Source organism: Semicossyphus pulcher, unplaced genomic scaffold (assembly GCF_022749685.1).
Source record: "Semicossyphus pulcher isolate SPU_LCO1_2020_fin unplaced genomic scaffold, fSemPul1.0.p SCAF_13, whole genome shotgun sequence".
Lineage (NCBI taxonomy): Eukaryota > Metazoa > Chordata > Actinopteri > Labriformes > Labridae > Semicossyphus > Semicossyphus pulcher.
In genome coordinates this window covers 14,954,186-14,967,692 of record NW_027211637.1, presented here as the reverse complement: position 1 = coordinate 14,967,692, position 13,507 = coordinate 14,954,186, and the positions used below count along the sequence as shown (strand labels likewise).

Genomic DNA, 13,507 nt, shown 5'->3' with positions numbered 1-13,507 from the left:
CAAACCTCCATCTTTTCAAAAATAAAAGATATGAGGTCTGGCTGCAAAGGATCAATTCCTTACACACATTCATTGTGTAGGAAACCTTATTGTATTACTGTTTTTTGTGCTGGGATCAAGTGTGTCTACTTGCTACACAATAAAAACATTATTGGCTAGTTAATTATTTTTTAGAGCGTTCAACTATGTCACACTTAGTTTAGTTGATACAGCCATTAATGAAAATTGAAACTAATGAAAGCAGATGATAAGGTGGTGAGATAAGCGCTAGAAAAAGCTGGTATTTTTTTTAACATTTCCAAGGCCATGTAGAACGCGCATCTTTATCTCTGTAACATAAATAAGAGACATATCTGCACAAAATCCCCCAGAACCTTTTGTGTCACTTTCTTTTAATTCACAAAGTAATCCCTGCAAGCATTTCATGCAGTCATAAGATACTGCTTACTTTCATTGTTGTCTCTGGGTCATGGAAATGTCTGGACTTGCAGCCTCAGTTTGACTCCGAATATTGAAATTGACGGATATACAAAAGGGCAATTGTAGGTCAGTCATATATATTTCTTATGTAAGAATATAAATCATAACTGCCTGACAGATTTGCGTATTCACATGAGATGACATGTTCATTTTTTCTTTGTTCATACAACAAAACCGGTTCACAGTGCTAACCCGTGTGTGACCGCCCGGTTCACCCCGCCCACTTCTCCGTCTGAAAGGAGCCAGCCCAGCCTTCTCTCTATTCACCACTGTGTTACAGCAGCTTGAAGCATTCAGCCACATTGAGAGTGCGAAAAGTGATCCAAAATGACAATGAAACTGGCTTACTGGGATATTCGTGGGGTAAGTTCAGCTGTCGTCTTTGTTGGTAATGTAACGTTAGCTCCTTGTTGCAGCGCTGTGGATGTTAACGGCTGCCGCTTGACATCAAACAGACCGCAGTTTAACGTTAGCACAGACCTGTAGGCAGTCAATGAAACTCCTACAATGTACTTTTACTGAAATAATAATTTTGCATAACGTTGGTGTGTTTTAAAATCATTAAAGGCGTGTTGAAAGAGCCTCGGTCGAAAAAATGTTATGCAACATGATGCTGCTGCGCTTGCACGTGCTCAAAATGTTATAATTACCAGTGACGCTCGCAAACAACGACTTCATAATTTGACTTAAAATGGACTGTAGCTAACGTGAGCTAACCTGTCCAAGTAAAAAAAAACAGCGGCTGTAAATCATATGGTTTTCAGACAATTAGGCAAATTGCTTCTGCTCTCTCTGGATAACTAATGTTTTCACTTGAACAACTCGTAACAAACGACCGTAAAGTTAGTTACATAAGTATCCTTTTAATCTTAAATGGACGAGTAAATGTGCTTATAAATAAAGTTGTCCCCACCTGTAGTTAGCTTGTTGCAGGACGTGGAAAACAGTAACGGCTAAAATGGTCACAACAGCTAACAGCTTGAATTGACCAGCTCATTGTGCAACCTCGATTATATTGTCATAAGCAGGTTTAAAGGTCAAACCTCTAACTGATTGTCTATAAACCAACAGGTGTAGGGACTGATTTCTTTCAATTACTCATTGTATTTGATAAAAGGTTAAAGTTGTATTAAACAAAGCAAGGTGAATAAGACTTCACTTTTGAGAAAATGCATTAAGAGTCCTGTATTTGTACTTCATAAATAGCTCAGATTTATTGTCATTTTTCCATAATAAGTTAACTGATAATTTTAAGATGCAACTTAAGCTTTATCCCCTTAAAAATGAATTGATACACTGGATCTACTTCAACACCAGGCTGCTGAGGACAAATTTGCATTGTTTTCCATTCTCACAAGTCATTGCACGCACATAAATAAGTGTCTTATTGTGAATATACGGTATTTAAATTGTCAAGAATGGAAACAAGTTGTTGCAATAATGACACTTAAGTTATCCATCCATCCATCACCTATACTGATCCTGTGCAGGGTCACTGAGGAGATGGAGCCAAGCCCAGTTGTCATTGGGCGAGAGGTGGGGTACACCCTGGACTGATCGCCAGTCAGTCACAGGGCTGACACATAGACAGACAACCAGTCATGCTCACATTCACACGGGCAATTTAAAATCGCCAGTTAACCTAACGAGCATGTCTTTGGACTGTGAGAGGAAGCCAGGGTACACGGAAAGAACCAACGTATGCATGGGGAGAACATGCAAACTCAACACAGAAAGGCCCACTATGTCTGAACTGGGATATAAACGGGGAACCTTCTAGTTGAGAGGCTACAGCGTTAACAAAATATGGGGGGAAAATGTTGTATGCATGACATGTGCAGATGTCCTCGTCACTTTTCATGAACAGACTTGTGTTGGAGAAGTTATAAAAACACAACACGCTGTAACAATCCCTGATTTTTTTTTTTGCACACTCATGCAGCTCGCCCAGCCTGCCCGCCTGCTACTGGAGTACACCGGCACCAAGTATGAGGACAAGTTTTATGTCTGTGGACAAGGTAATTTACTTTTTTCAAATAAGTAGATTATTTTTTCTCCTAGATGATGAGCTTTTATCATTTTAACAAAATCAGTGGAGAAATATCCAGACAACACACCCACTGATCACATTTCTCTCACACAGCTCCTAACTATGACAAGAGCTGCTGGTTCGATGAAAAACAAAAACTTGGAATGGACTTTCCCAATGTGAGTGAGTTCAATCTGTAAAATAGTTTTATTTGTTGTTGATCTAAGTAATTTTAAATGTCAACTATTAATGTTATTGTGATCTACATCTCTCAGCTGCCCTACTTGGAGGATGGAGACAGGAAGATAGTGCAGAGCAATGCTATCCTGAGATACATTGCTCGCAAGCACAACATGTGTAAGTTCTGTGTTTATTTATGTGTTTAAAGGAGACATCATATCAGTTTTCTTTTTTCCAGTGTCTCACAAGCTGTTTTGATCACAGGCGGAGAGACAGAGGATGAGAAGGTCCGTGTGGACATCATGGAGAACCAGGCCATGGACTTTAGAAACGGCTTTGTGAGGATGTGCTACACCGACTTTGTGAGTACTACATTAAACGTTTAATAACATTGAATGTGTTATTTAACGTATTTGAGTCTATACTAATGCCTACATGGTCTCTCTGACATCAGGACAAGATGAAGCCAGGGTACCTTGAGATGCTGCCAGGTGTACTGAAGGGGTTCTCAACCTACCTGGGAGACAGGAAGTGGTTTGCAGGTGACAAGGTATGTCCATGCTCAACCAATGGCTTTTCAGTTTTAAAGCTATATTACTCAGGTTTTTATCTCTCAATCAGTATACATCTCACATATTATGGCCTTATGAAATGAATATGGTGAACATATTGGCAGACATTGTCCTATCAACACACATAGGGCAACTTTAGTATACACATTTGGAGTTGTCTTTGGGAAATGTCTGGTTCTTAAGGTTTTTGATGTTCATTTGTTAGTCACTAACTTTGTCTGTCTGTAGTTTGGTGCTGGGCAGGTAGCGTACAGTAGAGCTATTAAAATATATTTGCGAAAAACAGCCACCTGCTGTTTCTGAAACTGTTCATTCAAGTCAAGACAATGAGCTTTTTAAAGGTTATACCCCTTTCCCATTACATGCAATTAATTTGACTGATAGCCCATGTGCAACCAATAATTACTGCAGCTTGTCTTGTTAATTTCCCTTTTACATGTTAATGTTACAGTATGATTTTCCATTACATAGATCACTTTTGTGGACTTCATCATGTACGAGCTGCTGGATCAGCACAGGATGTTTCATTCTACCTGCCTGGACGACTTCAAGAACCTCAAAGATCTTATGAACCGTTTTGAGGTGAGGACTCTCAAATGTTTCGTTTTCTTTTTAGGTACAGAAAGCACATCCGTCGCTTACCACCGAAAGTAGCACTCAGGAAATGTAAAGTCCTGCACTCATGCACCGTCTGTCTTTCTGTGTCAGTGTGACTGTCTCAGTGTGATGCTTATAGGTGAATAATGATATGTAAAGTTGCTTCTTTCCAATGTTCATTGTGTGCCATTTTTCAATACGTCATCATGACAGGCTCTGGAGAAGATTGCTGCCTACATGAAGTCAGACAGGTTCATGAAGACTCCTGTCAACAACAAGATGGCCAAGTGGGGAAACAACTAAGAGTAACAGACAATGTTTTTCCCCGTGTCCTTTGTAACATGTTAAACTTTCTCTAGTTGAATCTGAATGTTGGAATATAAATCCAAGTTTGTACTTTTATTATGAAGATAGAAACTTTCATTTGAATTAAAGCACTTAATTTCCTTAAATCTGTTACAGACTTTTTATTAACATATTAAAGTAAATTTCAGTTTGGGACTCAATTGACAGACATTTAAAAATCATAACAAAATAAAACATAGGGTGTTGCAACCATAGTGTTGGATTGATTTTACATTTTGGTGTAATCACAGTCAGGAAACTATACACACTTGAAATAACTAGAAGTACATTATAAGTGAAATAAATTACAGTGTAACTCACAATTATTGCTGCTGATGATAAATTATTGAAATCCAAGAAAAAGGTTTTATGCACAAAAAGTTTTCCCTTAAATAACAGAAATGCTAAAGGCAGCCATCCACACTGGTTGTGACATTAAAGAAGTAATTTAACACTAATAATAACATGCTTTGATCTTTGGATGAGAAAGTGAAGAAGGTTGTCAGTAGCGACCGTTGTACATGCCTGATGACTCACTGGCGAGCTGTAGAGAACAGGATCAAACATTGAAGTGAGTGCTTTGGTCTGGTGCGAGTGTGTGTGTGTGTAAGACATGATGCTGCACTTACGGCGATGGCTGACTTAACAGCCTGAAGCTGGAAGAAGACCTTTCCTCCTTCCTCTGGACACACAGTCCTTATTTCATTTTTGGTCATCCCCAGAAGCAGTTTGCCATTTAGCACGCCAAGGCTGCTCACAGTGCTGCATATGAAAAGGCATGAAACACAGAATATGTGACTTCATTATGAAACAAATCTTATTTACAAATACAAATCTTATTTACAGTACAAACAACTTAAAGTGGATTATGTCACTCACATTTTGGAGAAACCTTTGTACTCCAGCCAGGCTCTGACCTCTCCAGCTGAGGAGGTCATGTCCAGAGTCACCGCACCGTGAATGTCCCGCTGTGAGGGGAGAGAAAAGAGAATGAAATGTCTGTATCCGTTGAGCGGTCGCTCAGCAGAGCTACAGTTCACTCACCGGTAAATCTTCCATCTGCTCCAGAACTTTCTGAGGAACGTTGCCTTCTTCGTCATGGGAGTTGCGAACAAGCCACCATTGTTTGGATTTCTGAACCACCTGGAAAAAGCCCAAAGAACCAAAGGTGTGAAGCTCCTTAACGGTGATATTGACATAATGACAACTATGAATGAAACTAATATATAAAGATGGAAGGAAAAGGTCATCTTTAAAGTAAGAAAACATACATTAAAGACGAGAAATTAGAGCTGAAATAGAGAACGTCACTAATAACGTCCAGTGGTTTATTTAGGTTATAATTATAATGGAAGGAATTGATATACTGTTGTTTCACTTAAAGCTTCTTTTTGCATTTTTTTCTCATTACAGTTTTTATGGTACAATAACAGGCAATGTCAGTGAGTCAAGTTGGGACCTGCTGACACTGTATATCTTTAGTCTGTTTCAATTGTCTGAATTGCTTTAAACATGGTTGATATGAACAAAATGTATTTTGTCTGGGCACATGTGTGTTGGACACGTAGGATAACTCTTGTATTGTTTGGGTTAGATTACAGCATGTTGTCAGTTTGTCATCTCACCTGAACCACTTCACCCGTCATGACGCTCAGCTCTCTGTTGTTCCGGGCCACGAAGTCGTAAATGACCCGCACGTGAAGTGGGGGCTCCCTGGGGCTGAAAATGCAGCAGACACACACTTTGTTAAACAAGTGTAGCATATGACTATTACAAAGCCCAGTGATTGCTGGTTGAAAGAAGTGTTTGCAACAAAATGTGAAAAGTCATTTTTACTGCGGTGTTATAATGCTTACTGTGGAGTTGATGGGTTCCAGGGACCGTTGGACATGGGCTGCAGAAAGCAACATTGAGAAACTGATTGAATTAAGGGCTTGTAGTTATGGCTTCACTGATAAGTAGTCTTATGTTGCTTTGGAAACGTAAATATTTAAGATAATGCTCATTTGATGGCAGCAGTTTCTCTCATTGTGATTACCCCTCAGAAATAGGTCATCCTTTTCATTGAAGTTTATAATGTGATTTAAGCAACAACTAACTTCATAAGCAGAGTGTCAACATGCTTCATTAAACACTCATCTAATGAATAATAATAACTGAGGTGCTCTGAACAACAGGGCTTAACACTGTCAATGTAATAACATGGGTTAATTAATTTAGCAATAGAGCACCATTAGTACACCATTAGTCTCAAACATATTGCTTTTTACAGCACTGCCATAAGAACTGAAAATGTAATCAGAGTTAAAGCTGAGTAATTTTGTCAGGACCTCTTGGCCAGGTTGGAAGCGCTGGCTGTTGCTCCTGCTCACTGGACCATTCTGATAAGGGAGCTGGGAAGCCATGCTTGTGGACGGAGGCGGTTGCCAGCCGTCGTAGAAATCTGGGATGTACGCTGGGATATCATTGTCCGGCCATCGAGACCTATGAGGTGACAAGAGGGCATAAAACTATGAGTAAAAAAGGAACTGTTTATGCAGAGGTGACCTTTTAACCTCATGAAACATTTCTTTAGAATTTGGCTTCTCTGTGTAAGCTTTTCTCATACATCTGTGAGACTGCAAGTCAAATTTCAAAACAAGCAAACAAAGCAAAACATTAAGAGGTCAGATCCTGGGATGTATTTTATTTTCAAAGTTTGAATAATAAACTGTTTGGTATTGCTTCCAAATAAGATTTCTTTTTTAAAACAGTTTCAGCTTTCAGCAGAGATTTAGAGGAGATCGATACCAGAAGCCTCTGCAGTTTCTATGACGCTGGATGCAGTAGACAGTAATATTATCTCAGCACAGGATGCATGTCAGTCACTTTTCCAGTTTGTTTTTTTTACCTTTTGACAGACTCAAGCTAACCATCTCCCACTGTCAGCAGTCTCTATGCTAAGTAAGGGATAATGTATAGTAAGCAGGATGTTATCGTGTAATAGATCCCCAACAGGGTGAGCAGGGTGTCTCACCCTGAAGGGCATTAATTTTACTGGACTTCTTTTGACAGGGTGATATGATGACAGTTAGTCCTTTGGATTGTGTAATTAGAGCCAAATCCCTAGCAACGATCTGTTCCTCATAGGAACGGTCTGTTATCTAGAAATAACAGACCTCAGAATGCCGTGATTAACCAGTCAGAATCAAGTATTTTACACAGCCGTGTTATAACTTAAGTTAACCGGCGACTGGATGTAGCTTTAGATTTAACAGACCGGATAATTCACTAAATTAATACAACCTTTGTGTTATTTTCTTGTTGCACATTGCAAAAAATTAAGTCTTAAATATAATTTACCACCTTAAAGCTAAAATAAGCAGTCGTTTCAAATTACAACACTATCTTTTTCTATAGGACTAGAATGCAGAATGAACTTTAACCCACATTTACACATCAGCAAGCACACACACCCAAGATAGGGCGTGCCTGGGCAGGTACATGTGCGCTTACAATCAGAGGGCTGTACATGCGAAGCTAACAGCTTTATAAAAAGGCTTGTGTAAGTGAGTGAGGGTTATAAACGCTGCCCTACCTTGGGATGTTCCAGGAGTCTCCCAGAGACCTCCACAGGTCGTCCTCCTCCGGGCTGACCACCAGACTGAGCAGCCGCAGGGCCGATACTGTCAGCAAGGGAGACAGCACTGTGGGAGGCAGGTCCATAGGATACTGAGGCACTATCTGTAGAGAAATATTAACATTCACAAGAGAGTTTGTTAATAACTCATGCCTTGGGTGACGATTTATTGAGCTAAGTATGAGTTTAAGGGAGCTCACCATGCCTAAACTTGTGAAGAAGATGTGGACAAACTCTGGAGCAGAGGGGCTGGTCAGCATCCCGTCCAGCTGGCTCTGTAATACAAAAACCTGTCAGTCATACTCCACTGCAATCAATCACACTTTCCAGTCACAACACAATGAAGTATTCATTTCAATTATTTCCAACACAACTCTGGTCAATTTCTTCACCTGCAGAGACTCTGCAATATACAGCATGTTGTTTGTGGTTGACATTGGTATGTGCTTCAATGTGTACACGTGGAGTGTTTGTTGTTGTTGTTGTTTTTTATTGTTTTCTATTTATTAACACTACAGTGGAGGCAGCTAAATGTATAATAAAGTGTAGTGTATTGTATTACAGGAAGCACTTACCAGCAGATTGAATCCATATTTGATTTTCTGCAGACAGGAGGTGTATTCCTCCCAGGAGGGCATACTGACAGCTGCTGGTGAAGAAAATCACAAACAGAAATCTTTGCAATCAGTACATTTACACCTATTGTGGGTCAAATCTCCAGTAATTACTTCCTTAGTTATATAAAGCCATGGAGAGATAAACTGAAAAAAACAAATTACCATTTTTATAAGATCTGTTCTTCTTAAACACCATTTTATTCTTGTGCTCGTCCTCTGTCTGTGACCCTGCGTTTGCTGCAGCAGAAACTTTTTCCATGAAGATCTCCATATCGTTTATAACATGATTTAAAATGTCCTGTGAAGAGGAAACAAGCATACATAATTATTAAATACAAGCTTTTGAAAAACTGCCAGTATGAGTATGTTTTCCTTGAGTTGTAAGCGGTACTGACCGTGTTCCTCTCTGTGTCTGTTTGCACAGGTGAAAAAGGGACCTCCTGGCTAATATTTAATTCATTGAAACCAGGATAATCCACTGGTTCTTGTGGGGTGTAGCTCCGTGGACGAAGCATATTTTCTACAGGGCGACAAAATAAACAGTTTGGAAACAAATATTAATGTTAAAGCACTTTGTGCAAAAACACACTTGATGGAGTTTATTAGCACAGGACACATCCATGACCTGTGTCGATTTGATAGGAAATCTAATGTAAAATACTTAATATCAAGCTGTACCTGGTTCTCTGTTGATCCACTGTGGGGACGGGCGGTCAGGTGGTAGGGGTGGGCTCATCTCTCGCTGCATGGGACGAGGGCCAGCATGCCGGAAACTTCCTGGAGCATATTGCCCGATTATATTCTCAAGATCACTCCTGAGAACATCAGCAACACAGACAAGTCAATGCATCTTACTGTTCAATGTCTTTATTTGCCCTTCCTCTGTTTTCATGACGAGTGATAGTACCTGATGTCAGTCGGCTCTCGTGGTCTGCGTGGTTCCACATCCACACCTCCTCTTTGCACGGCCTTATCCAGGTCACTCTTGATGAGCTTGGCCTGTTAAACAAGATTGCTCTCAGTAAAACACCCAGGTGACATCAGCAGAAACAACCTGTTATGAAATAGTTTCAGAGAATAGTCTTGATTTCAGAGATTGCACCAACATGACTAACAGTTCCCTCCGCTTCTGGAGGCTTTCAGGAGGTCAAAGGTGGGGTCAAGAGTTCATTCAGGGATGTGGTGAAATGTGACTCACCCCGGTCTCCTCACACTGGAACATGAAGACCTGGGAGAGGCGTTTACTGCGCTCCTTCACAGTTATTGTCAGCAGAGAGTTGTAGGCACAGCTATCCAGCACAGCTTTGGTTTGCAGGATGGAGCTCAGAGGCAGCGCCTCGAGCTCGGCCTTTAGAGTCACAATAGTTAATCATTAAAGATCTAAGTATTTATATACGCTGCTCTCTGACAAGCAGTTCTTTGTTAGTAATATATCTTAATGTTGACGATATATGTGTGTGTGTGTGTGTGGACTGGGAAAACATAAAGGACAAAAATGAAGGCTAGAAATGTGTCTTTATCTCTAACAAAGTCTGATATCTTGTATATTTATTAATGTATTAGAATGTTATAAACAAACAATGTTAAAATGTAGTAAATATAGCCTAAATATAGCTTTTTAAAAAACATACTTAAAGAGGGGGCTAATTTCAGGCTTCATATTTCACTCTGTGATACGTGTGGAGTAGCTTACCATAATTTATAGTTTAAGAATTGACTCCGCCAGCTCTGTCCCTTTAAGAAACCCTGCCCCTACAAGCCCACTTTCTTCTGATTGGCCAGCTCTCTGAAGCCTGCTGACGCTGCAATTTGTGACGCCACAAAGTGCAGCGTATAGAAATAAGTGTCTGAAGCCTGGCGTTCACAGCAGCCTGCAGACTGAGCTAAGAAGCCTGGGGATTACTCCAACATACTTTTACCTACAGATTTGAAACTTCACCCACGTTTCGTCTGGACATCCAACATTGTAACATTATATATATATTTCTTAAAATGTGAAACAGCATAATACCCCCTCTTCAAGTTAAAACCCTCAACACTTTACCGCTCATCTACACTCTAAGCATGGATCTGATTTTAAATAAACAGAACTATCCTTAAAGACCTTGTGAGATGTTTAGCTATTGTAGCCAGTATGTTAAATGATAGTTGTGGTTGTAATTTTAAATAAAGCTTCCTGTTTCAACAAGACAAATCTAACAAGAAACACAGAATTGTATGGTGTCCACATTCTTCTGGCCATGTGTTGTACATGTTCAAATCTCTCTGAAGAGGCCACCAACCTTTGTCTCAATGTCACTGAGCAGCAGGTATCCTTCCTGAACCTCCATGATCATCTCCTGCGACCACACACGACCTTTGCCGTCCAGCCTCTTGAGCTTCGCCACACATCCTTCCACCGTCTTCACCTCCTGGCCATCCAGCTCACAGGTGAACAGGTGCTGTGGAGTCAATGTGGACAGTCATGGATGATGAGAAGGTTGATACTGTTTGTAATGTGTGTTTCTTTAAGACTTCACACTGATTTACCTCCACTCTGACGTGAAGGTTGTCAGGTTTTTTGTTCAGCTCCTCAGAGTACTCCTTTCTCTGCACTGATGTAGGAACGATAGTTTTAATAAAGCTATCTCACAAATGTGAAGGTTAATTAGATTAATGTTCTTTTAATGTCTGAACTGACTGTATATTGATTTCCCACTGGGTCTGGACATGTTGTTTCTCTGCAGTGGAGCACTCCTGAAGTCATCCTGTTGGAAAGCTCGTCTCTGCTGAGGGAGGTCATCCTGTGAGAAACCCCTGAGGTGCAATAAAAGGTAACTTATCAAACAGGTGTGCACATTCATGAGCTGTCGATACAATCATCGTCACCAGTGCAGAGAGTTGAAGATAATGCGCCCACAGCTCAAAGCAGCTGCACAGTTCCCACAACAGATAAGTGTTTTATCAAGAACCTGAAAGTGAAATTAAACATACTCACCTTGGAGAATAAGAGAAAGGTCCAGTGTGTCCAAACATTTTTAAACTTTAACGTCTGCCTTTTACGATTTGCAAGAATCACTGCAGTCCAACCTGTAAGAGAAGAGGTTTCTCATTACACAGTAGGAGTAACCTCGATTACACCAGTTTTATATTAAAGCTGCTGTGAGGAACTTTTGGTTTGTGCTGATTTTGGCGACCCCTGTGGGCAAAGCTGTACCTCTTATCTCTTTGCAGATTTTGTCCTGTTCATGCTTAAAGGGCCAGTTCACCGATTTTCAGCCTCAGTCCGATCATGCTATTATGGGGAGCTAATGCCATTATGGTAGAAAAAAAAATGCAATTTCGCTCTGTGCCTTTGGAGGACGCTATCCGCTTTTCCAATGGGCCCTTGAAAACCTGGCCAGGGAGCTCGCTAAACTGCACTTCCTCAATCTAGGACGCCCGCCTACGATGTCATGTCTCGTTCAAAATCCTAGGGTTTGAAATGTAAGCCTTTTTTACGCTGCGGTTCCGCCTCAGCGCCGTAACGAAGCTCCTTCATCATGCCACCTTTGTCATTCTACAATGGGCCGCGTAACTCCGGCCCCATTTTGTGTTTTTAAATAGCGTTCCGGCGTTGCAGAAGCAAAACGTGCGAAAGGTGTAAACAAACAGCAAGTGCTTCAAATACACACACACAGTGCTGTTACGCCCTGCCGGCTCTGCAGTTTACACAGACGCCGTTTTGCCTCTGTTACACCTCTATTACTACCTCCGATGCTGGCTCAGAGGCGGAACGACTTTGCCCCACCATTCTGCCTCTGTGTGTTCCGAGGCGTAATAATCCTGCCTTGAACTGGCAGTTTAAAAGGGGCTGTAGACCCGAAGATTTTTTAGACAATCCACCGGTATATGCTCGCCATATTCCGTACTGCTCTGAGCCATTGCCTGCAGCGAAAACGGTAGTATTTCACTCAAGCATCTCTCACTGGGCCGTTCTTTTCAGAGAGAAGGGCGCAATGCACCCTGGATGTTGTAGGAATGTAAAATGGGCAAAACCATGAGCTGTTTGTACAACTTTGTACAACAAAGCATGGCTTTATTTAACAGTCATATGTATCACTCTCTTTACATTTTTGCCCAGGAAAAGGTAAACAAAGGCAGGTTGTAGTTAATCGCTTCATCTGACACCTACCCCCCGCCAGCGGTTTCAAGCATTAAAAATAACTATATAGAAATAATCAATCTAGTTGCTGATGGTCTGGTTTGCTTTTGTTGGTCAGCTAGAGACATCACAATAAATTTCAGTGTCTTTCTTAACCAACCAAAAACTTCTCACAGGAGCTTTAAACCAGGTCAGGTGGTTGTATAGATACTCCTATTAGAACAAAGGATTTGTTTACCAAGATGGGATATTAGCAGATTTTGACAGCTTAAAGCAAGACGTCGATACTCTTAAAAACCATTTGTTGTACGTGAGCAACTCTTACACTATTTTACAATCTACCATTATCTCATAAATGTAACTCTTGGGACAGTGCTTTCTGTTCAGCAGAAGTTTTAGATTGATAGTGAAAATTAACAACGTTCCAATAATTATTAATCCATCAGTGTCTTATAGACTTTACTTCCTGGTGGGATTAAGATCAGAGGAAACAGTAAATCAGTGTTAGGGAGTGTTTCGACTCAGTAGCTCATTATGTTTCAAAAGATTTCTAATTCCTTAAACACCTGCTTCTAATCAAACAACATGTAGCACATACTTAATCAGTGTTGAAATTAAACATACCTTGTGGATTGAACGCAGGATGTAAGGAGCTTTCCTGTCACAAAAACCCACTTTCTGTAAGAGTAAGCACATTTATATTTCTAAAGAGGCTGTTAAACAACCAGCAGTCAAGTTCTAGCTAACCTCATTCAAACAAAACCTTTAACACATTACCTTCACGATTTATTTATCCTGTTTTTACCTGTCAGCGTCAGCTCTGCTCCGCTGTCATCCTTCTCTTCTTATAAACTGGTTTTCCACCAAGACCTCTCAGAAGCAGAAAGCAGCTGCTCCTCAAAGGCTTAGCGTGAACATTTCCTTGACTTCCTGCATCAAGTCAAC

The 13,507-nt window shown here is 40.5% G+C and overlaps 2 protein-coding genes across 2 annotated transcripts; one reads left to right on the top strand and one right to left on the bottom strand.

Moving 5' to 3' along the window:
* Positions 1–711: 711 nt before the first annotated feature.
* On the top strand, positions 712–4,310 carry LOC138589539 (glutathione S-transferase Mu 3-like). Its single transcript, XM_069659875.1, has 8 exons — positions 712–843; positions 2,423–2,498; positions 2,624–2,688; positions 2,785–2,866; positions 2,954–3,051; positions 3,144–3,239; positions 3,733–3,843; positions 4,072–4,310. Exons 1-8 carry the CDS (start codon positions 808–810, stop codon positions 4,159–4,161), a joined length of 654 nt encoding a protein of 217 aa, XP_069515976.1. The 5' UTR covers positions 712–807; the 3' UTR covers positions 4,162–4,310.
* A 294-nt stretch (positions 4,311–4,604) lies between these two features.
* On the bottom strand, positions 4,605–11,454 carry eps8l3b (EPS8 signaling adaptor L3b). Its single transcript, XM_069659624.1, has 19 exons — positions 11,417–11,454; positions 11,120–11,235; positions 10,969–11,033; positions 10,722–10,880; positions 9,638–9,787; positions 9,347–9,438; positions 9,118–9,254; positions 8,835–8,959; positions 8,602–8,737; positions 8,398–8,471; positions 8,023–8,097; positions 7,781–7,926; positions 6,534–6,687; positions 6,060–6,097; positions 5,829–5,922; positions 5,248–5,346; positions 5,083–5,171; positions 4,833–4,965; positions 4,605–4,747 (listed from the first exon to the last, which is right to left on the bottom strand). Exons 1-19 carry the CDS (start codon positions 11,452–11,454, stop codon positions 4,706–4,708), a joined length of 1,962 nt encoding a protein of 653 aa, XP_069515725.1. The 3' UTR covers positions 4,605–4,705.
* Positions 11,455–13,507: the final 2,053 nt, after the last annotated feature.

Bases quoted from the DNA above. Each gene is read 5' to 3' on its own strand.
- LOC138589539 (XM_069659875.1), top strand. From the start codon at position 808: ATGACAATGAAACTGGCTTACTGGGATATTCGTGGG. The intron at 2,499-2,623 runs GTAATTTACTTT...TCTCTCACACAG, and splicing joins GTTTTATGTCTGTGGACAAG to CTCCTAACTATGACAAGAGC. The intron at 2,867-2,953 runs GTAAGTTCTGTG...TTTTGATCACAG, and splicing joins TGCTCGCAAGCACAACATGT to GCGGAGAGACAGAGGATGAG.
- eps8l3b (XM_069659624.1), bottom strand. From the start codon at position 11,454: ATGTTTGGACACACTGGACCTTTCTCTTATTCTCCAAG. The intron at 9,439-9,637 runs GTGAGTCACATT...CTTGTTTAACAG, and splicing joins TCCAGTGTGAGGAGACCGGG to GCCAAGCTCATCAAGAGTGA. The intron at 5,172-5,247 runs GTGAGTGAACTG...CTCCCCTCACAG, and splicing joins AGCAGATGGAAGATTTACCG to CGGGACATTCACGGTGCGGT.